At 45.0% G+C, this 24,309-nt stretch overlaps 1 protein-coding gene across 3 annotated transcripts; it reads right to left on the bottom strand.

Moving 5' to 3' along the window:
- Positions 1-1,995: 1,995 nt before the first annotated feature.
- On the bottom strand, positions 1,996-17,639 carry FBXW12 (F-box and WD repeat domain containing 12). Of its 3 annotated transcripts, XM_027586086.2 has the most exons (9): positions 17,550-17,639; positions 16,928-16,965; positions 16,563-16,720; positions 15,793-15,911; positions 9,799-9,957; positions 8,412-8,622; positions 7,776-7,954; positions 7,569-7,702; positions 1,996-2,293 (listed from the first exon to the last, which is right to left on the bottom strand). In XM_027586086.2, the coding sequence occupies exons 1-9, from the start codon at positions 17,637-17,639 to the stop codon at positions 2,194-2,196; spliced, it is 1,188 nt and encodes a 395-aa protein (XP_027441887.1). In that variant the 3' UTR covers positions 1,996-2,193. The 3 variants fall into 3 exon arrangements, with proteins under 3 accessions (XP_027441887.1, XP_035578427.1, XP_035578424.1); XM_035722534.1 differs by lacking the exons at positions 9,799-9,957; positions 15,793-15,911; positions 16,563-16,720; positions 16,928-16,965; positions 17,550-17,639 and adding exons at positions 9,958-10,004; positions 10,543-10,752; positions 12,743-13,091 and having other exon boundaries at positions 7,776-8,011; positions 8,412-8,539; XM_035722531.1 differs by lacking the exons at positions 15,793-15,911; positions 16,563-16,720; positions 16,928-16,965; positions 17,550-17,639 and adding exons at positions 10,543-10,752; positions 12,743-13,091 and having other exon boundaries at positions 7,776-8,011.
- Positions 17,640-24,309: the final 6,670 nt, after the last annotated feature.

Raw genomic sequence — 24,309 nt, 5'->3', positions numbered from 1 at the left:
GCCAAATTACCTTAATGTGTGTGACCTCTGTCTAGTCTTGGGACCTTGACTGATGTCAACTCCACCTCCAAGGAGAGTATGGTTATGGTTAGGAATTCTCTGGAGGGAATGGTTTCTCCGTTTTTAGTCCACCCATACCTGAAGCTGAGAGAGGCAGCTCTCCCCATCATCCTTCTCCAATGGGTAGACTTCCCTTCAGTTAACCTACAAGGAAAGGACTGTTACTTTTCTGAGGGTCCCAGACCTTGCAGAGCTGTGAACTGACTTCTACTTTGGCAGGGGCCCTGTGTTCCACTGTGGAGTCCTGTAAAATCCTATGAATAAGGCATGCAGCATTTCTTGACTTTTCTGGATTCACCCTTTTTCTTCATTCCCAGCTTAGAGGGTTTCTCTTCAATTCCGGCCCCCTTCACCATAGATTTTAAGGTGTTCTTTTGCATTTGCAGTTTTGAACAACGTTTGGTGCTGTGTGTAGAAAGTTTTCTCTGCCTATCTTGACCACCTTTTCCTGGAAAATGAAAGCCCAACAGCAATTCAGTTTTGTCTCTAAGTTATTCACAAATCACAGGCGCTGTGGGATCCTGTTTACTCTGTTTACCCGTTTCCTCTGACAAACTACATCCTTTGTGCTCATGCACATATGGTCCACAGATTTTTGCCTCTATCTCACTTCCACCTCCATGTCCTCTGCCACATACTCCCTTTATAACAGATTCGAATAAAGAAAACGGCCTCACGGGCTTTCCTTAGCCACGATGGCTACATTTTTTTAACGGAGGTAAACTTGGCATAGGACATGATACTCATTACAGGTGTACGCTAGGGCTACTTTTAACTCACTTTTTAAAAAAACATAGATCTATAAAATATAGGTCTTTTTTTCTCCTTTGTTAAAAAAGGAAACATTTGGGTTAGATCCTGCAGCTGTGTGACTTGACACTTCCTGACTTTGCACCCCACGTTAGTGTGTATTCCTCCTCGCGGACTTTGCTTCGGACCGAAGCCAAACATGCGACTGTCCCAGAACTGCCAGGTGCCGTGTACAAGGCATCTCCTGTCAGCTTCTCCACCCAGCCTTGTCCATCTCCAGCCACCCTCCATTGACTTCCTTTCCTTTATCCTCCTGGTCACAGCTTCAAGTTTATTTTGAGGAAGAGGGAATGGTGGGCACTTTAACAGCCCAGAAACCCCCACTGCTGCTTGGAGAAATCCCCCATTGAGATTGCATTCTCATGAGAGTACGGTGTCCCCCTCTCACAGCCAGGACAGCACACCCATGGGGCTCAGGCTTGATGTATTAGTACTCTGTCCCCAAACTTCGGATCCTGAACCAGTGATAAACTTAGGGGGCAGTCCTTTATCATGTCCACTACAGTGGCTGTGATAATAGGCACATTGAAAGTTCCATGTGATTTAGCTTTTGCTGTATGTTCTATTTCCTAGTCCTCTTCGGCATTTTTTTATTACCATCTATATTCTGAGTCACTTCCAGCCGCCGTTAAATATTAACGTCTATGTTTTTCTAACACATTTAGGTTTTGCTTGCATTTTAGAGGACACTGACTAATACAGATGACCTTCACTTTTACAATTTTTTTTTAAAGTAGGCTCCACGCCCAACATAGGGCTCAAACTCACAACCCTGAGATCAAGAGTTGCATGCTCGGGTGCCTGGGTGGCTCAGTCAAACAGATCTTCGGCTCAGATTGTGATCCCAGAGTCCTGGGATCGAGCCCCACATTGGGCTCCCTGCTCAGTGGGGAGTCTGTTTCTCACTCTCCCTTTGCTCCTCCCTCTGTGCACTCACTCGCTCTGTCAAATAAATAAAATCTTAAAAAAAAAAATAAAGTTGCATGCCCTACTGAGCCGGGTGCCCCCTTTAAACCAGCCTCAGTCTGAAGTCATGCTTTCCCCCGATATAGGCTCCCTTTGAATTGATCTGCGCCCAGTTATATTTTACTCCCTTAGTATTCTATACTCACCCTGCTGGCAAGGACAAAGGATATGTTGCTCTGCCTTCTGTCTGTATAGTGCCGGATCTGTACTGTCTGTTACAGTGTCTGATTTACTATAGGTAGTTAAATCATTGCTTCTTTCCTAATATCACTAAAACAATCATTCTGGGTTTGCAAACAGAATTCTCTTTACTATATTCAGGGAGATGATGCAAGGTTAATTCCATCAGTTTCCACATTACATATGCAAAGAATACATCACCAGAATGCTGGATTCACGAATTCTGGACACCACACATACTATGCTCATATCATCACATACTGCTTTGGAGACGTAGCTGCCAACAGAAAAAACAAGATCATCAGTGGACAAATGGCAAAGTAATTATATTCATTGTTGATAATACTAAATTTGAACCTGACAAAGATATGAATATTCTTCCCAAACGAATTGGTCCTTTGATCACTGAAGTTATTCTTAGATTTGGTTTTGACTGCACAGATCTGACACAGTTATGCTGATTATTAACTGCAAGAGTAGCAATCCCAACCTGCTCTGAGATAGCACCTGCCGGAATTCTCAAGATAACCTAGCAAATCAGATATATTATTTAATAATGATGAGAGAGAATATTTTTTAAAGATTTTTTTAAATTCATTAGAGAGAGTGCTAGCAAGACATGAGAAGGGGGAGGGGCAGAGGGAGAGGGAGAAGCAGACTCCCTGCTGAGCAGGGTGCCTGTTGCAGGACTCGATCCCAGGACCCCAAGATCATGGCCTGAGCTGCAGGCAGATGCTTAACCGACTGAGGCACCCAGGTCCCCTGAGAGAGAATATTTTCATTTTAAAATAGAATTCTGTTCCCTTTGATTATACCTGCCCTCTTCCAGGAGAATACTAAGAGGCCATGCCTCCCTCCCCATGGGGGTGATGTAGAGATTGTGGGGCATGGCCCTGTCAACCATTCTTATCCTGTATTAATGAGGTGATACTCCTACCCCTCTTCTCCAGGAGTCCAGAAACAGTGGGGATAGAGTTCTGTTGACCATCCCTGCCTTGCACTAACCCAAGCAAAGGTGGTACCTTTACCTCTCCCCTGCAAAGACCGAGGTAGAGCCCCGTTGACCATTTCCCCCCTGCAGTAAGGTGGAGGAAAACAATGTCACAAACATTAATCAAGAGAGAACAGGAGTAGCTAAATTAATAACAGGTAAAGTAGACCTCAGAGCAAAGAAAATTGCCAAGGCCAAGGAGGGTTATTACACAAATGTAAGAGGGCCAACTAACCAAGAAGACATAATACTACTAAATGTATATGTACCAAATAACAGAGCTGCAAAATGCATAAAATAAAAACTGATAGAATTTAAAGGAAAAAGATCAATCCACATTTATAGTCAGAAAATTCAACAATCTTCTCTCATAATTGATAGAACCACTAGATCAAAAATCAGAAAGAGTATGGAGGAACTGAAACAGATAATCAACAAGGTGATGCCGACGTCAATTACAAAACATTCCACCCAACAAGAGCAGGGTACACATTCTTTTCAGACACACATCAAACATTCACTAACATACACTATACCCTGGGTCATAAAGCAAAGTTCGACAGACATAGAAGAAAAAAAAACATATGGAGTATGCTCTCTTTAATTGATTCAACCTAGAAATCAAAAAGATAGCAATAAAATATCCAAACACTTGAAAAATAAACATACTTTTGTTTTTTTTTTTAAAGATTTTATTTATTTATTTGAGTGACAGAGAGAACGAGAGATAGAAAGCACGAGAGGGAAGAGGGTCAGAGGGAGAAGCAGACTCCCTGCCGAGCAGGAAGCCCGATGTGGGACTCGATCCTGGGACTCCAGGATCATGACCTGAGCCAAAGGCAGTCGCTTAACCAACTGAGCCACCCAGGCGCCCATACTTTTGAATAATCCATGGGTCTTCACTCCTGAAACTAATATTACATTAAATATTACATATATTACAATATATATATTCAAATTGGAGTTTGAATAAAAACTAGAAAATAAATAGTAAATCCATGGGTCAAGGGGGGAAGGGAATTTAAAAAGTATTTAAATTTAATTTAAAATTTAAAAAGAATTTAAAAAGAATTTAAAAAGAACTGAGTGAAAATGAAAATCCAGTCAGTTGAAATTCGAAAGTTGCAGCCAAAGCAGTGCTTGGTGAGGAATTTGGAGCATCAAATGCTATTATTTAAAAAGAGAGGTCTTGGGACTCCTGGGTGACCAACTCTTGGTTTCGGCTCTGGTTGTGATCTCAGGCCTGTGTAGGGCTCCACACTGAGCAGGGGGTCTGTTTGAGATTCTCTTTTTCCCCCTCTGCCCCTCCCATGGCTCACTCATGCACTCTCTAATAAATCTAAAAAAAAAAAAAAAAAAAGGTGTCAAAGCAATAATCTAAGCTTCCACCTCAAAAATTAGAGAACAAAATTAACCAAAGCAGGAAGGAGGAAAATAAGAGAGCAGAGATGAAACTGAGAAAAAAAAAGACAAAAGAAAAGCTATTTCTTTGAAAAGATAAAATTGATAAACCTCCAAAAGACTGACAAAGAGAGGCAAAGGGGTGGCTCAGTCGGTTGAGCATCTACCTTTGGCTCAGGGTCCTGGGATCCAGTCCTGAGTTGGGCTCCCTGCTTGGCAGGAAGTGCGCGCATGCACGCACGCTCTCTCTCTCACATGCACTCATGCATGCACACTCTCAAATAAATAGAATCTTTAAAAAAAAATAAAACCAAAGAATTCATAGTTATGGGGTGCCTGGGTGGCTCAGTCAGTTAAGTGACTGCCTTCGGCTTAGGTCATGATCCCAGGGTCCTGGAATCCGAGCACTGCCTTGGGCTCCCTGCTCAGCGGGGAGTCTGCTTCTCCCTCTCCCTCTAACCCTCCCCCTGCTCATGCACACGCTCTCTCTCTTTCTCTAATCAAAATCTTAAAAAAAAAAATCACTGTAATTTGTCTTATTAACAATCTAAAAAGGAAACATATGCTCTAGTAATTGATGCAGGAAAAGCATTGGCAAAATTAAACATCTATTGATGATAAAAACCCTTAGCAAACCAGGACTATACAAATATACAAACTATACAGTTTTGACAAAAACAAAGGGGAAAACCTTAGTGACCTTGGGATAAGCAAAAATTTCTTAGATACAACATCCAGAGCCCAATCATTTTAGAAGAAAAATTGGAGATTCATCAAAATTAAGAACACCTGGGGTGCCTGGGCGCCTCAGTCATTAAGCGTCTGCCTTCGGCTCAGATCATGATCCCAGGGTCCTGGGATCGAGCTCTACATCGGGCTCCCTGCTCAGTGGGAAGCCTGCTTCTCCCTCTCCCGCTCCCCCTGCTTGTGTTCCCTCTCTTGCTGTCTCTCTCTCTCTGTCAAATAAATAAATAAAATCTTTAAAAAAAAATTAAGAACACCTGCTCGATGAAAGACAGTGTTAGAGTAGAAAGACAAACCACAAAGTGGGAGAAAATATTTGCAAATCCTTATCTGATAAAAAATTTATATTCCAAATATATAAAGAACTATCAAAACTCGCTATTAATAAACAACCCAACTAAATACTGTACAAAAGATTTGAACCAATGCTTCACCAAAGAAGGTATCTGGATTGCAAAAAAGCAAATGAAAAGCTGCTTGACATCATTAGGGAAATTCACAACTATAATGAGAGCACACTATACACCTATTGGAATGTAAAATAAATAAAACAAAACTGGAGCAATACCAAGTGGGAATGCGAAGACGTACAGCCCCCTAGGAGTTTTGCAGTTTCTTATAAAGTCAAACATACCATATGACCCGACAGTTCCACTCTTAGGTAAATATGAAAACATGTTCATCCCAAGCTAGAAACAACATAAATGACCCTCAGCTGGTGAGGTGATGAACTGTGGTCCATCCGTACAACCACACACTAACCACTCAACCGCAAAAGGGAGTGAATTCCTGATACACCCAGCAAGGGTGAATCTCAAAACCACCACGCTCACTGAAAGAGGCGAGACACACAAAGGAATATATACTATGTAATCCCATTTACATAAAAGTTTAGAAAATGTAACTAATTAATAGGGACAGAAAACAGATCAGTGGTTGCCTGGTGCTGGGGATGGAAGAAGGGACAGCCTACAATGGAGCCTAAGAAAACTGGGGATGATGGAAATATTCTGTGGTTTGATTGTACTTCTGATTAAAAGACCTTACGTTTTTGCCAAAACTCAAACTGTGTTGGACAACTGGACTCTATTTGGGGAAGACATAAAATTTCTTTGCATTGTTAAAAAAATTAGATGGATAAAAGACATAATGCTACACGGTATGGAACATGTGATATGAAGGGGAAGTATTTAAAATTATTGAGAGGAGCTTGCAGGGGCTCAGTCGGTCAAGTGTCCTGGCTCTCGATTTCAGCTCAGGTGGTGATCTCAGGGTCAAGATTGAGCTTCCCGCCTGGCTCCCCGCTCAGTGGGGAGTCTACTTCCTTCTCTCTCTCTCTCTCCTCTGCCCCCCCATTCATTCTCTCTCTCTCTCAAATAAATAAATTTTTAAAATTTTTTTAAATTATTGAAAGGAGAAAAGCATTTCTGACTCAGAGTAGGCTAAGATTAATTAGCTATGATACAGAGAAAAAATAAAATCTGTTAGGCATAATTATATATCAATTATATATGATTAAAATTTTTTTGCCTCAAAAACACTGGAAAATTTTATCTGAACATAGAGATTTAAATTACAGCTGCACAATACTCCATGATGTGGATATGCCATAGTAATTTAAACAATCTCTTATGTTTGGGCAGTTAGTTTCTAGCATTTGGCAATCACAACTCCTGTTGCAATAAACAACAGATGGATTTCTAATCCAAAGTAAACTCCTGCTAGTGGTACTTGCAGTTGGAAGAATACATGTATTTGTGCTTTGTTAGATATTACCAAAGATAAACATAAGGACAAGCAACAATGTATATAAAAGACAAGACCTCTATGTATGATATGTAAAATCTCAAGAAAAACAATTTAGATGAAGGCAAGCAATCTACAAGAAAACTAAAAAGGAGATAAAGACAGCTCACTAAAGAAGCGCCCCAGGGGCGCCTGGGTGGCTCAGTCGGTTAAGCGTCTGCCTTCAGCTCAGGTTGTGACCCAGAGTCCTGGAATTGAGCCCCACATTGGGCTCCCTGCTCAGCGGGGAGCCTGCTTCTCCCTCTGCCTCTGCCCCCTGCTCGAGCTCGCTCTCTCTCTGACAAATAAATCTTAAAAAAAAAAAAGCAACCCAAACGACGAACGAACTCAAAAAAGGTATAAACCTTGCAAGAAAAGACAGGTATTGAGGATATAAATGTCGCATATTCTGCTGTGGGCAAGCAAATGGGAGCCCTTTTGGAAAGCCTTTTGAAATGTACTGCAAGGGCTGTGAACATATGCCAAGAACTAGCAATTCTCTTTCTGGACATAAGTTTATTTAAATACATCCTCAGAAACTCTTTTTATAAACCTCCCTTATTATCCCTTCATTTTTTTATATCAAAAGTTGAAATCTTTAAGGCAAGGTAAGTCACAAGGCAGGGCTTACCAGCTCGGTGCTGGGTCGCTCCCTAGGTGCTCCAGGTGACAGCAGCTCCTGAGGTATGGATAATGGCCTTCCTCTTCCCACATGTACAGGTGCAGAGAATCATCCATGGATGTGGTGAGGACGTGCACAGAATCCTTCAAAGGATACCTGGGATGAGCGGCCCAGAGTCAGAGCCACGAGCGGTGGGCGGAGGAGGCTCATACCTACCACCCATAAGTTGCCGATGGTCCTCTGGTGGTCCTCAAATCGTTGCAGCAGGTGGCCACTGATGGTGAAGAGGAATAGGGACGGCCCACTCTCAAAGACAATCATATTTCCGTCTCCGACTCCCATCCAAATAGGACTCTCCATATGAAGCGGCAACAGGAAAGTTGCAATCTGATGGGCTGTTTTCATGCAAAACATACACGTGCAGGCAAGCTGGGGATCCTTCAGTCCGCATACTGGCTTTACATGGAATGAAAAAACACACTCGCTCCTTTCAGGGGACCTCAGTCTGGTGAGGAAAACAAAGGGCAGGCCAGTGACAAACAGATGTCACCGACCACGGTGATGGGTGCCCGGACCCAGGAACCGGGGGCGGTGGACCGTAACAGCTCAGGCATGGAGGAGGCACTGGGATCCAGGCCCTAAAGCAGGATGGGAATCTGAACAGACCTGCCCAAGAGTGGGGTGGAGCATAGTAGAGGTCAGAGCATGGGCATGAGAGGCAGGCAGGCCTGGGGTAAAGAAATCCCCTCCAGCTAAAGAAACCCTCTGCCCCCTTACCACAGAGTTAGGGCTCCCAAAGAATGCACGCACGGGAGGGACTAGAAACCATGTCTCTGATGGGGCACAGCCTACCTTGGATGTCTGTTCTGTCCCCCGTCCTCTCAGCCATTAGCTCAAAGGTGGTAAATCCTGTCTTTTTGAAAGAGCCTCTTCGGTACATCACTGTTATCCTGCCTGTCCTCCTTGGGGCCCAGCAGGCTCTGCAGCAGGATGGAAATGGGATGGAGAGCGACAGAGGGCTTTTGCCTTCTGACGGTTTCAGTAAGCTCTCTGTGAGAAACACCTGGGGAGAGATTATTGCACATGTAGTCAGGTGAAGGGAGAAGTTATAGCATGTCAGGGCAGGAGTGACTCCAGAAAAGCCTCCTTAAAAGTCCTTGTTTTGTGGGGGTGCCTGTCTGGCTCAGTCGGTAGAGCATGTGACTCTTGATCTCAGGGTCAGGAGTTCAAGCCCTACACTGGGCATGGAGCCTACTTTAAAAAAAAAAAAAAAAAGGCTTGTTTTGTGGCCAAAGCTTTACTCTGAATCTCAGGGAGCATTAAGTAGTCCCTGCTTGTCATCTGACATCCAAGGACCGTCTTCCTCTCCTGCCTGGCACGGTCATGCAGGGAGCAAAGTCCCCAAAGCTGCTCTTCTGGCACTCCCAGGGGTTATAAAACCGTCTGGCCACACTGGAGCCCAGATCAAGCTGCCATTGGGTGGACCAATTTTTCCCTGCTTGGGGAACTCGTCTAGCGCGGGTCGGCTTTCGCTGCGTCCTCTCAGCTCCTTGCTCCCTGGTGTGCGGTCCGCACGAGCCCCGTAGTAAAAATGGCAGACTCAACGGCCGCAAACTTTCTCAGAGGGACATTCAGAGGCTGATACGTTCTTAGTTACTTCTGGACTTCTTTGTCCCTTCCAGCCAAGGTGGATAAAAGTAAAGCAAGGAAAGCTAAAATGAACAAGGTTACCAAAGATCCTCCTTTCCTGAGACCTCTCTCACCTTCCTCTAGCTCTTTGGCTGATTCAGTCTTCATGAGGAAATTTTCCTTAATAAACTTTTTTTTCTTGCAACTTGACACTATCACTTCAAAGAACACTGTTTCTTTTTTCCTTTTTTTTAAGATATTATTTGTCAGAGAGAGGGGGGACATGCCACCACAAGCAGGGGTAAGTGGCAGGTAGAGGGGAAAGCAGGCTCCCTGCTGAGCAGGGAGCCCGATGCAGGACTTGATCCCAGGACCCCGGGATCATGACCTGAGCTGAAGGCAGACACTCAACTGACTGAACCACCCAGAAATCCCAGAACATTTTTTCTTGGCTACAAAAATGGATTCTACATGCAATATGGCCTTTGAGAGGAGGGAGCACTATGTGTGATCCTCCCTGAGTTCTTCAGCTTCTCCAACACTTCCTAAACCCCACCTTCCTAATGCTTGACCCTCTGCTCCCAAAGTTAAAGCACAGAGCAACACCTACCACTGGCAAGATATTCTGATGTGTCCCAGATGCAAAGATCCATTTCTTGTCGGGAGAGCAGTGTAGGAGGTCAACACTATATTTAAATGCACTGACTTTAGAGACACCCCTTAGCTCAGGCACTGTCAGTGTGTAGATGTCACCTTCAGAGTTGCCTACCTGAAACCAAACACCACCACCACGTCAATGGAAGGAGACAGGAAATCCTAGAGCACACAGAAAGCAGGATTGATTGTCAGCTGTAAAACATACTATGGTTTCTTCAATCCCATAATGGAGATGAAAAGCTGCCTCAGCGTTGTGAGAATGATCCCAAGGAATAAAACTTTCTAAGCCCCAAAGCACTCTTCTCCAGCATAGTTATTCATAGCACATCAACACTGTTCTTTTCTCAGTGTCTTCCCAAACCCACAGCTCGCTCTCCCTAATCCCTGTCCAAGGTCAAGTACTATACAATACACACTTGAAAGAAGAGATATAGATAGGAAATCATTCAGGGAGGCTTTTTTTTTTTTTTTTTCTGGAAGAATGACTAGGGAAACGTACTTGTGGTAGATCAAGGGCCAAGATGGTAGTGAGGTTTGTATGGCCAACATTCGTGGATATGTTTGGACTCTCAGGGTATGTGGTAGCGATGACTCCAAGAAGACAGACAGTGATGTGACAGTCATGGGGGTCACAATGCCTGTCAAGGCAACAGGCATTTTGTTTTGTGGGCCCTCTCTAGGTGAAGGGCTCACTTACCATCAGGAATGGGCCATCATTTGTGAGACAGCTTTCCAAGGAAAAACAGGCCCGAGGCATGGTGAGAGTAGCCAGGGCATCCTCATCTTGACAATTCCACACTTTGACAGTTCCCTCCAAATCCGCAGTGAATGCAAGATGCAGCTGAGGGAGGGTTGCCAGACGCACGATACTAGACTGCTGGACTGGGCTGGACCAGATCATAGTGCCCTAGAAAATGAAAGGAACACTGTCGGTGCGCAAGGAACTCTGCACACCTACTGGGCTTTCTTTCGGCCAGTGTTTTTTTGGAAGCCTCCTCCAAATCAGATCCATTTCTCGCTTCTTGGAAAAGAGTAAGAGAATTCTAAACATCTCGATTATTGGAGGGGTACTGAACGCAGAAAAGAAACAATGTAGTATATTCAAAGACAAGATCTCACTATGTGATGAGCATAAAGAATGATCACGCTTCTGGGCTCAAGTCAGTTCTGCCTCTGACTAACAGTGTTACATTCAGCAAGTTACTTACCATTGTGGCTTCTTACAGGGCTGTCATATTACATTTCACAGCACATGAAACATTCTTAGAATTCTGCCTAGGGACGCCTGGGTGGTGTAGCCGGTTAGGCATCTAACTGGGTTTTGGCTCAGGTCATAATCTCAGGATTGTGAGATTGAGTCCCACATCGGGCTCCATGCTCAGTACGGAGTCTGCTTGGATTTCTGTCTCCTTCTCCCTTCCCTCCCAAATAAATAACTAAATCTTAAAAAAAAAAAAAATTCTGCCTTGTCCACAGTAGGAATTCAAAGAATATCAACTCTCATAATTGTTATTCCATCAATTTTGTACATTGCAAATAAGACAGAAGAAAGTTTCCCTTCTAGATTTTCTTTAGCCTTTAAAAAATTGTGAAGTATATCATACGAAGAGAAAAGAACACAAAATAAATGTAAAATTTTAGTTATTATAAATTGATCATAATAACTACTTCTAAGCCCACTTGTAGCACTTGCTCTATTAACATCTGTACAATCCCCAAATGTAATCACCATTTTGATTTGTAACACTCAGGTTGCCTGTGTAGTGTTATCTATTGCTGTGCAATAAATCATCCCCAAATTGGGTGGCTTAAAATCACCTCACACCTGTCAGAATGGCTAAAATAAAAAATGCAATGACCAACAAGTGTCTGCAAGGGTGCAGAGTAAGAGGAACACTTGTGCCCTGTTGGTGGGAATGCAAACTGGGGCAGCTGCTGTGGAAAACAGTATGAAAGTTCATCAAAAAATTAAAAACAGAACTACCACATGGCCCAGCAAGTCCTCTACTGGGTATTTGGCTGAAAAAAAGGAAAACACTAATTTGAAAAGATATATGCATCCTTATGTTCATTGCAGCATTATTTACAACAGTCAAGATACAGAAGCAACCCAAGGGTCCATCGATAGATGAATGGATAAAGAAGATTGATGTGTGTGTGTGTGGGTGTGTGTCCTCACCCACACACACATCCACACCCACACAATGGAATACTACTTGGCCATGAAAAAGAATGAAATCTTGCCAGTTGCAACAACATGGATGGATCTAGAGGGTATAATGCTAAGTGAAATAGAGAAAGACAAATACCACAGGATTTCACTCATATGTGGAAGAAACAAACAGAAAAGAGACAAACCAAAAAACAAACTCTTAACTATAGAGAAGTTACCAGAGGTGGGGGTGGGAGATGGGAAACAGGTGATGGGGATTAAGGAGTGCACGTGTCATGATGAGCACCAGGTGATGTACAGAATTGCTGAATCACTATATTGTACACCTGAAGCTAATATAATGCTGTATGTTAACTACACTGGAATTTTTCTTTAAATAAGCAAAATAAATAAAAATAAACCCTCTCCAGGGGCACCTGGGTGGCTCAGATGGTCAGGCGTCTGCCTTTGGCTCAGATCATGATCCCAGACTCCTGGGATTGAGCCCTGCATCGGGCTCCCTGCTCGGCAGGAAGCTTGCTTCTCCCTCTCCCACTCCCCGTTTGTGTTCCTGCTCTCGCTATTTTTCTGTCAAATAAGTAAATAAAATCTTCAAAAAATAAAAATAAAAATAAACCCTCTCTATAAAAACTGGGTGGTTAAAAGAGAAGTTTTTGTTATCTCAGTTTCTGTTAGAAATTCAGGTGCCGCTTGGCTAGGTGGTTTGTGGCTCAGGGTCTCTTACGAGGTTGAAGTTGGCTTCATAAGGATGAGTCCAAGATGGCTGACTCATAAGGCTGGCAAGTTGGTGCTGGCTACCAGCAGCCCTCAGTACTTCACCACACAGACCTTCCCTGTAGGGCTTCTTAAGGCTCCTCATAACACTGTGGCTGGCTTTCTAGGAGCCAATGACTCAAGAGAGAGGAAGTGTCTTTTATGACATATCTTCAGAAGTTACACACCATCATTTCCACAATGTCCAGTTGGTGACAATGTCCAGTGGACTACCTAGGATCATGAACATGGGACAAGGAATACTGAGGCAATCTTCCAGACTGGCTGACACACTCCACCCTGCAGTCCCTAATAACTCACCTCCCTCCCACATGCAAAATACACTCGCCATGTCCCATGCCCCCAAATGTCTCACCATTACAGCATCATCTGAAGATCTAGGATCTCATCGTTTAATGCAATGGGGCTCTTTAGATTCAGCTCATCTTGATGTGAAAAACTCAGAACTAAATATACAAGTTGTTTGACCCCTATCCCCAAAATAGAAGGCTAGGAGATTATAGCACAGATAAGGATAACATTACAGACACTCTCATTCAAAAAAAAAAGGAAAATGGTGGTAGAAGAGTGGGAGTCAGTGCTACACAGAAAATTTGAGCTCCAACAGAGAACATGCTGGTAGTATGTTGATCAGGATTCAAGGCCTGGGAAAGATTCTTCAGGACTCGTGGCTCCACTCACTGGCTCTGGGTTCTGCCTTCTGAGTTATCCTGCCCTGCCCATATACGGTGGCCCAATTCCATAGCTGAGTAGTTTCACAGGCTGCTTCTTCCCTACAAAAATTTGGGATTCAAAGGCCTCTTTTCCTGTTGTGATATTTCAACCCCTTAACATTCAAGCTGGCGGCATTTCTGCCAATATGATTCCCTGAAAAAACTTTGTGGGTCTCCCAAGAAACTTGAAGTTGATGTCATTAGACAAGAGCTGCACCCACAAGTCTTTGAGATAAATCCCCTGACATCCTGGGCTGCTGCTGGGGCTGGTGAGGACAAGGCTTTAAACTTTGAGGTCCATTGCTTGACCTCAGTTCTGAGGCACCCCCTTAGATCTTTCTGTGGTCTAATAAAGAATTTTGCAGTCACTCTTTGGCTTCACCTTTATAATATGGTTTATTGACACTGCCTTGGATTGATCTTGCTTAGAGTCTACATCTTAAATTTTAGCATCATTTGCCCTCTGAAAGGCTGCAAATTTTTGGAACCAGCAATCCTTGGCTCTCTTTTCTCTGACAGTCATTGTATCCTCCCCTCTTCTCTCGTTTTACTACAAACAGCAAGCAGCAGTCAGCACTCAGCATTCCGCCTGGAATTCTCCTTAATAAGAACACTCAATTCCTTGGATATGTTCACTAGTTTTCTCATTACCTGGGGTGACAATGTTGTTAAAAATTTCTGCAGCTCTGTAACAAGAACATTGTTTCCTCCAGTGTCCAATATCTTTGTTTACATTTCCCTTTAAGTCTTCACTGGCAGCCTCATGGCAGGCCACTAGGTTTTTGCTAGGTCTCCTCAAAGTCCCAAACTCTCCTGAGTTTTTCTAGCTTCTTCCCACTGCCTGGTTCCAAAGCTGCTTCCACATCTTAAATTTTAAGAAAAGCTGTACTAAAAACTGTTATCTGTTGCTGCCTAACAAATGCCATAGCAGCTCAAAGCAATAAACACTTATCTCACACAGCTTCTGTTGGTCCAAAATTCAGGAGGGGATTCCTTGAGTGGCTCTGGTTTTGGGTTCCTCACTAGGTTGCAGCATGTTGACTGGAGACACAATAATCTGAAGGACAGAAGGTTAGCTTCCAAGGTGGTTCACTCACATGACTGCAAAGATGGTGTTGGCTGGTGGCAGAAGGCCTGAGATCTTTGCCAAGTAGGTCATCCACTGGGCTGCTTGGATGTCCTCAGGGACATGGTGACTGGTTTCCCCTAGAGCAAATTATCCAAGAAAGTACCTTTCTGATTTTCTCAGCTTTAGTGAAATGTAATTGACATATAACACTGTATAACTTTAGGGGCACCTGGGTGGCTCAGTGGGTTAAGTGTCTGCCTTCAGCTCATGTCATGATCCCAGGGTCCTGGGATCGAGTCCTGCATTGGGCTCCTTGCTCAGTGGGGAACCTGCTTCTCCTCTCCCTCTGTCCCTCCCCCTGCTTGTGCTCTCTTCTGTCAAATAAATAAAATATTTTTTAAAAAGCATTGTATAACTTTAGGAGTCCCTTCTAGACTTTTATTTCATCATTCTCCTGCCAACTCATATATTCATAAAGGGTTTTCTTCAGAAGACCCTGTGTGAAAAAGTGTCATTATATACTTTTGACAGGGAGAGGAGAAAAATCCAAACAGGGAAAGCCAAGAAAATACAATAACTTGGGGCCCACTTTGGGGTCTTCCAATTTCCTATCTAGCGATTCTTGCACTACATATACTGGTCCTGATGTAGAAGACCTTTGTCCGCCTTGGAAGTGATCGGAGTTAGAGACCACTTCCCGAAAAAGTCAATGTAACAAATGCCAACAGTTGACGGAGAGGCGGTAGAATAGGTCATGAAGATGCACAACACCCAAAGTGTATTTCACAGCCATTCCACGTTACCAATAGAAAATAAGTCCTTGTACAAATTTATATACAGAAATACACGTTAGGGATGCCTGGGTGGCTCAGTTGGTTAAGCGACTGCCTTTGGCCCAGGTCATGATCCTGGAGTCCCAGAATCAAGTCCCGCATCGGCCTCCCTGCTCAGTGGGGAGTCTGCTTCTCCCCCTGCTTGTGTGCGCACGCACTCTCTGACAAATAAATAAAATCTGAAAAAAAACCACATTAAAAAGTGAATTTTCTGTGTGTCTACAGTCTAAATGGAAAGGTCACAGTTTACCAATTAGAAGACTCGATTCGAAACTCCATTTCTGTCATCAATTTCAAGTAGCATTTCCCCCCAGCACTTGCTGCCTGTGTGGAACAGGATGGACAGAGCGAGGCTTTATTTGTGCTCCTCACTGGCCAGACTCACCTCCTGCACGTCCCAGGCATAAAGCATGTGCTTTGATGACACCGTACAAATGACTGACTTCTCCTGTCTATCCATTGTGTGGCCATGTCCTGACAGATAAGCCATAGGTCCTAAGATTCCTAGAAGGAAACAGACAATACTGGGCCACCAGATAATTGAGGGATGATCCAATCGAATAAAGAGGACTTTGGAAAGATAACTAAGTTTTCCTGCACCTCTTAGGAGGGTTTGGGAAACAATTATGGAGAAGAGAAGAGGCTGGCTCCAGAGTCATCCAAACGCGGGTTCCCATTGCAGATTGGTCATTTGGGAGACACTGGCCGACTTGTTTTTCCTCCTTTGTTTCAGTTTCCTTACATAAATATATACATACATAATCCCCATCCATAAAATGGGGATAAAGAGGTCTCCACCAGAGAACTGTTCTGAGTTTTAAAAGAGATACTAGGAATAGAGTGAATGGTAGAAGCTCTGTTAAGTTTCCCTTTTGTTTAACATTTTTATTCTAGGAGGGACAGGAAGCCTTTGGAGAAAGGGAGTCATGGGGCCTGATTTTAGCTCATGAAAAGATCACTCTGGTCTCTCCATGCACCACAGACCGTGGGGGACAAGAGAAGACGCAGGGAGACCATGACCGCTACCACAGCAACCCAGTCCCACTACGCTTTCATTTTCTTTCTCTTCACTGAATGAAGACACAGGGAAAAAAAAAAAAAAAGTTTCTTAAAACTCGTTTGTCATGTTCCTCTAGGGGACCCCTATCCCCGTACCAAGGTTCCCACTTGCTTCTTTGAAGATGAAGTCCTCTGGCTTTACCGATGCCATCCGGTACTCCAGCCTTGTTTGTTTGAGGAAAAACTGCTTCCAGGTCTGTGAGCCCAGGCACAGGGAGAAGTTGCAGAAGCTCCATTTCCTCAGACACAGGTTTCTGGAAACAGAGTCATCAGCCCCCCAGGCTGCCCCTGGTCAGTCCTCCTCCTCAGCAGCACTGGTCTCATGGACCCTTTCCTCACCGTAAGCCTCACTTGTGCCTCTCCCAGCGCAGCCCCACACAGGCCGCCTTGGTACACACTCGGATGTCCTCTTCCTCCCGTGAGAAACACGGGCCTTCCCACCTTACCCTTCCCTTGCTCACCTCCACAGCTGATCATTCTCTGCAACGCTATTCCAGCACTGAGGGAGAGAAAGGAAGAGGTAAGCAGGCAGTCCGTACCCAGACGTTGGCTCCTCCTCTGCTCTCCTTTGTTCTGGGAGCAAAGCCCTCATGGGTTAAGCAGCCACCATCCGGGCTCTCAAAGCCCTCCCAGTGTAGGGAGACCCGCACACAGTAACCGCAGAGGCCCATCGCCGCGAGGACAGGCACTCGGAATTCTTGCGGGAGAAACGTGGGTTTCCTGAGGCTTGAAACGGGAGTCACAAGGACCATGTAGTCGGCACAGCCTCCTTTTCGCTTAACAAAATGTGAGGGCCTCAGAGCGAGGGATGTTAACTCCCCAACACCCAGTGCAGCACTCTGCTATTCCGCGAATCGGTGCTCAACCTGGTCAAGAGAGGCAGCTGCAATCCAGGGCCCTGGGCCTATGGGAGCTGAAGGAATGGGCCTGAGCAGGGTAAATGTAAGCAGTGAGGGAGGCTGTGTGGGTCTAAGGCTGGGGTCGCCAAGATGCGGAGGCGCTGCAGTGAAGGGAGTCTGTGCGAGGACTTGTGGAGGGGGGTGGGGCGGGTCCGACAGAGAGCAGCCTGTGGAGAGCATTTACCCTGTTCACTTGGGAAGCCTGGAGCAAGCTGAATGCGTCCAGGAAGGAGAAGATTTTCAACAGCGGCACATCAGGCACGTGGAACTCCATCTTCAACGGGCTGCACCTCCATCCAGGCTCCTCTCCCGTTGCTCTGAATTTAAAGGCTTGGCCCACGTCTGCAGCACTCAGGGCGATTTCCACCCATAGCTCATCCGGCTCTGATAGAAACAGGCCGCAGGTGTGCACACTTCGGCCTCCTCCCTGGGGCCAGATCCCCGCAGCTGAGGGCCTTCCTCCCAGTGTTTGCTCGTTAGGGTCCATTGTTTAAACGTGTTCCACAAGACCTCCTTTGGTGCTGGGAACTGAAAGTGCAGGATCTGGGGCCGCTCTAGGAGCTGATGAACTTGTCAGAACTCTAGGAAGTTCTGACTGACACGCTCACAGTCATCAAATTCAAGTCTCTGTGGGACATCCTTTAAGTTCCAAATCACCGGCATAGGGAATCAGCTTGGCACTTTTTTTTTTAAAGATTTTATTTATTTATTAGAGCGAGAGAGCACAAGCAGGGGAGCGGCAGGCAGAGGGAGAAGCAGGTTCCCCACTGAGCAGGGAGCCCGATGTGGGGCTCGATCCCAGGACCCGGGGATCAGGACCTGAGCTGAAGGCAGACGCTGAACCCACTGAGCCACCCAGGCGCCCTGCTTGGCATGTTTATACGTCTACTTTGGGACGTGGAATCCGTGGGCACGGCCTATCTCTTAGCACCAACGCAGCTCCTGGGTTTCCACCTTTGTGCATTTCACTTCCGGCAGAAGGAGGAAGCATGGGCCACACAGACTTCCCCACAGAGGCCCTGCTAAGGGCACAGGGCCCGTGGGACCTGGCTCCCACAGGTGGTGCCTTTCTCTTGTGACCCAATTCTTTTCTTCCAAGAACTTGACAACTGATTCCACTATTTTCTATGAGTTCCTCTGTGAGGCTCAGTGGGGACAACCCCTTCCTTGAACTGCTGCCTCCAGCCTGACCCGCAGTAGTGGTTCTTGGAAGCCCCGTTTTCCCTACAACGTTATCTACTCCATTATCCAAAACGAGACTGGGCTTTTCAGGGATAAACGTCCTCTTCCTCAGAATTTGCAGTGGACGAGCGCCTGGGTGGCTCAGTTGGTTAAGCGACTGCCTTTGGCTCAGGTCATGATCCTGGAGTCCCGGGGTTGAGTCCCGCATCGGGCTCCCTGCTCAGTGGGGAGTCTGCTTCTCCCTCTGACCCTCTCCCCTCTCATGCTCTCTCTCTATCTCATTCTCTCTCTCAAATAAATAAAATCTTAAAAAAAAAAAGAATTTGCAGTGGAAAACCTTTCACACTGACAGGCCCATCAAGTATAAGCCTGACAACTATGGGAGGACACATTTTTCATTCTGTTGAATTAGGTTCATAGGAAACTGGTTTGAAGAGAATGTGCTTTAAAGAGAAAGAAATTGCCATAAAGAAAAAAAATTCTGGTTTCAAGAGAGATAAAGAGAGTCTTCCAGTATCTTTCATATCAGTAATTCTAGTCCTTACTAAGTCAGTTTCCCTGAACTATGTATGCCATTTTACTAATTATAAAATTAAAACCTGTTTTTTGGTTTACCTAATTCAAATGAATGAGCAAGCTCTTGACTGACTGACTATTCACTACCTTTAATACCAACAAAAATGTATGTTCAAATTTATTAGACCTTGATATACATCCTAAACTTTTCTTCAAACATATTCATGTATGGGCAAATGACACATGGGACGGCACACCTGTCAGAACACCTAAAATAAAAAAACACAAGAAACAAGTGTGGAAAAGGATGTGGAGAAAGGGGAACCCTCGTGCACTGCTGGTGGGAATGGAGAACAGCATGCCACTGGAGAACAGCATGAAGGTTCCTCAAAAAATTAAAAATAGACTACCCTATGATCCAGTAATTCTACTTCTAATTCAAAAAGATATGTGCATTCCTATGTTTATTGCAGCATTATTTACAGTAGCCAAGATATGGAAGCAGCCCAAGTGTCCATCAATAGACAAATGGATAAAGAAGATATGTATATATACATATATAGAATATTTACACACACAATGGAATATTACTTGGCTGTAAAAAAAAAAGAATGAAATCTTGTCATTTGCAACAACATGAATGGATCTAGAGGGTATCATGCTAAGTGAAATAAGTCAGAGAAAGACAAATACCATACGATTTCACTCATATGTGGAATTTAAGAAACAAAACAAATGAACAAAGGAAAAAAAGATACCAAAAAATAGAGAGAACAAACTGATGGTTACCAGAGGGGAGATGGGTGGGGGGATGGGTGAAAAAGGTGATGCGGAACAAGAGGTCACTTATCATGATGGGCACTGAGTAATGTTTAGAATTGTTGAATGATTATAATGTACACCTGAAACTAATCTAACACTGTTAATTATACTGGAGTATTTTTTAAAAACCTCAAATTCAGAAAACTCCTAAAGAAAAACAAAAACTAAGTAAGTATCTACAGCACTTGTGGGAAAAACCTTAAGTGTCCCAGAATGAGTTATAGTTACATATATAGTGTGTGTATATATATGTATATATATAGCATACATAACTCTATGCACAAATGATTTGAATATATTTATGTTAATTAGATTTGCCCAAAGGTACTCAATTCTAATACATCCTTTGTCTTACCCTCTCTAAAATTTTAAAAACCTGTCCAATGTGGAATCAATAAAAGGACAAAATAGCCACAAAACAAAACAACACACGGGACTGGAATTTGGTGATAAGCTTCCTTCCCACTCTCATGGTCCAGGACATTGAATGTTAGAACTGATTTTCAGGCTGTTGCCTGCTCTTAACCCTCTATAGGGTGAGAATGGTGATTTCAAACTGACTGTGTCTCGAGATCTCTCTCTCTTGGTTTCTTATTTTCTCTCTGATTAAGTATTCCTATAATTACTTCAGGGTTCTTCATTCTGCCTGCCTCCAGCCTATGGGTCCCTGTGTTTTTATACAACAAATGTGCATTAAATTGACATTGAAAGTAAGCAAGGCATTCTCCCTCTGTTCGTCCTTTCTTCTCCTAATCAGGGAAATCACTTATCTTTGTTTCATTAAGATCTTTTTCTGAGGTTTTGTCTTGTTCTTTCATCTGGAACACATCCCTCTGTTTCTTCATGTTCCTTGACTCTCTGTGTTGGTTTTTCTGCATTAGATAAAACAGCCACCTCTCCCAGTCTTGGCGAGTGGCCTCGTGTGGGAGATGAAACTTATCAGTCGACACTGCCCTATCTCTTGGTTGTCTCTCAAACTCTGGTGATTGTCCAAGTTGCCTACTTTCTTTTTAGTGGTTCCTAGTAGTTGGAGGACGTGCCAAGACGTGTCAGTGTCCCAAAGAGGAGGATCTCAGTCAGCACTAGATTCAGGCTGATTGGAAGTTTCTGACCCTTAGGCAGCAGCTTTTAAACATGTACAAATAGGTGCAGTTGGGCTCCAGTTGTGATCTCAGGGTCATGAGATCAAGCCCCACGTCAGGCTCAGCACTCAGCACAGAGTCTGCTTGAGATTCTCTCTCCCTCTGTCCCTGCCACTCCTGCTTGTGCTCCAGCACTCTCTCTCAATAAATAAATAAATAAATAAATAAATAAATAAATATTTTTTAAAAACCCAACATGTACAAATATATCTCTTTCAGGAGAATATGGATGTTTCCATCTGCTTCCTCTGTGCTGAGCCTTGGGGTGCCAGCCCATTGAGAACTGTTTCTTTCTTCGCTTCTTTCCTATTGAAACTGTGAACACAAGCCCCAATGGCCACCAGAGCCAGGCTATCAAGAGATGTATCCTCTGGTGACACCTGGGTGGCTCAGTCGGTTAAGTGTCTGCCTTCGGCTTGGGTCCTGGTATCAGGGTCCTGGGATCAAGCCCCGCATATGGCGCTCCTGCTCAGCGGGGAACCTGCTTCTCCCTCTCCCTCTGCCCCTCCCTCTGCTTGTGATCTCTCTCTCTCTCTCTCTCTCTCTCAAATGAATAAAATCTTAAAAAAAGAGAGAGAGAGATGTGTCCTCTGGGCAGCAGACACAAAAGCCAGCATACCAGGCACAAAAGCCAGCGTACCAGGCACGTACAAAATCTCTTTTCTCAGAGACACCACAGATCTGGGGTGGGGCAGGGGAGAGAACAGATGGCACCCAAGATTTGCAATTCATGTTTTATGCCCCTGAGACCCATGCTTCCCCAAACCTCTAAAGTCACAGTCTCCTGTGTCTTTAAACTACATCCCTCTGGTCACAGGTTCAGGTCCGTAATGCATCATTTACTCAGCAAATACAGAATGTGTGCTTACTCTTTGTAGTCCCTTTTCTTTCTTTTTTTTTTTCAAAGATTTTATTCATTTATTTGATAGAGAGAGAGAGCACAAGTAGGCAGAGCTGGAGACAGAGGGAGAAGAGAAGCAGGCTCCCCGCTGAGCAGACAGCCTGATGTGGGGCTCGATCCCAGGACCCTGGGATCATGACCTGAGCTGAAGGCAGACGCTTAACTGACTGAGCCACCCAGGCGCCCCTGTAGTCCCTTTTCTGAGCACTGGGGCTCACCAGGCAGAGGACTCAGGCTTCACTTTCCCTGATCTCCCTGACTCACCTAGAAGAGAGAGACAGAAAGTAGAAGTAAGGTTAGGTTGGCATGCTCCAGGGAGGCAAGGGCAGAGCCTCTCTTGCTCTCTGCTGGGCTCCCAGCCTCTTGAAGTTTTGTCTGATCAGTCCAGAGACCCGGCACAGTGCCTGGCACCTAGGAGGTATTTAGTAAATATTTGTTTTACTGCTTGCATGAATGAATATGTATATGAGAAAGATTATAAAGATAAGAAGAGGACAAATTCAGAGAGAGAGAGAGATGCCTACAGGAAGAATATGAGAGACAAAAAGAAAGTCCGAGAGAGAGAGAGAAAGAGAAGCAGAAACTTGGAGGCAAAGCAACTCAGGAGGCTGAGCAGATCCCCTGCTCATCGTTCTGCACTGTAGGGATTTGAGCGGAATAAAAGGAAAAGTTTATTCCCCCAATGGCCATTGGTTGGTTTTGTGTATCTTTGTCCCAGAAGAGAACCCATCCATCCTGAATATCAGGAAGAAGCACCACACGTGTCCTTGCTTGGGCGGTGCCACTGATGGTGCTCAGGGAAAGCCCCCAAAGGGGAACAAAGATAGTGGAGGAGACATTAGCATGGGTGGGCAGTGGCAGGCTGCCTGCCTGCCAGCCTGTGGGGCCATCTGTGAGTATCAAGAAAGTCTGGAAGCCTTGGGTCAGCAAGGAGCCCTGCCCCAACCCAGTTATGTCCTGGGGAGGTCATGCAACATGAGAGTCTCCTCCTCATCCATGTGAGGAATCTAGGGCTGTTTCATGCCAGAATGGGCCTTAGCAGTGCAGAGTCAGCAAATCCAGGGCATGAGGACTGCTACTCCCTCCCTTCCCCAACACCCTATGACATGTCTTAGTCCTTGCACTCTGTCTTACCAAGCCCTGAGCCACCGCAGGCTCCTTTGCCACCTTGCACTCTACCCAAGCATAGAATGAATCTCCCATACTGAATCTCATTTTACAGGATGGTCATGGATCTCCTAAGGCCACACAGGAGCCAGTGGGGCAGGCACAGGGGGCAGCAATGGGAGCACCTGGAAACACGGGATGGGAGTAAAGTCTGGGCAGGAGATCTCAAAGGCGGCATTGCACAGGGTAATCATGTGCATGCTGAGCAGTATGTAGAATGGCCAGAGGATTGGGGTGAGCTCCGCAATGATCCTGGGGGCATGACAGGGCTGCTGTGGACCGAGGCAGGAATACTGGGAATGGGGAGTGAGGTTCGGGACCAAGAGTCATAGCAGAGGGGGAGACAGATCTACAGGTTCCAACACTTTTGTGCAGAGCACTGGGTCCACACACAGAGGTCCACAGACAGGTGCTGAGGCTGGGCAGGTAGAAGGCGAAGTGATGAGATCAGGTGTTCTGCAAGAGGCATGGGTCTGGGCAATAAGACATTGGTTCTGCATGCATTGAGTTTAGGAGCTGCATGGAGGGCTGCAGAAAAGGAAACTTCTTGTGTTCATTAAATAATCATGTGTTTGGTGCCCTTGGGTGGGTTCAGGAGAAGGCATGTGGCCCACAGACCTCGAGGTCCTCACATGTCAGAGCCACCGTCTCGGGTGAGGTGCTGGGCACATGGAAGGCAGGTGGTTCCCGTGGTGTCTGCTATGCACACCTGGGCGCCCAGTGCAGACCCAGGCAGGGAGAGGGACAGCTGAGGCAGAGCTATGGTAGTCTAACAGGAGAACTGTGGGCCCCGTGGTGGGGCTGGGACTCTCCTCCTCAGAAGAGCCCAGAACTGCACAAAGAGAGCTCATGGTCTGTCACTTCATTCATCCATCAGATGTTCCAGGAGCTTCCACAGTTTTTGGAAACTTCCCACCTGCCTGCCACTGTTCTAAGCATTAAATCCTCCCAGTGACCAATGAAGACATTTCTATTCTATTTCCTTCCTAGAAGAAGGAAACATTGAGGCTCAGAGAGCTGAGGTGTGTTGAATATTCAGCCTTCTGATCCTGATGGTACAAGCCAACTAGGATCTGGGGCTTCTTTGGGGTATAATCCCTTTCCTCCCCTAGCACAGCCAGTGTTTCTCTGCCCAAGAGCTAGTGAGTTCACATAGTTAACCCTGCACCACTGTACTCACGTTCCATTACTGCCCCCATTCCCCTGTGCCCTTC

This window comes from Zalophus californianus, chromosome 1 (genome assembly GCF_009762305.2).
Source record: "Zalophus californianus isolate mZalCal1 chromosome 1, mZalCal1.pri.v2, whole genome shotgun sequence".
NCBI classification, from domain to species: Eukaryota; Metazoa; Chordata; class Mammalia; order Carnivora; family Otariidae; genus Zalophus; species Zalophus californianus.
Note: the sequence above shows the minus strand (reverse complement) of the source record. Positions and strands in the feature narration are given on the sequence as shown.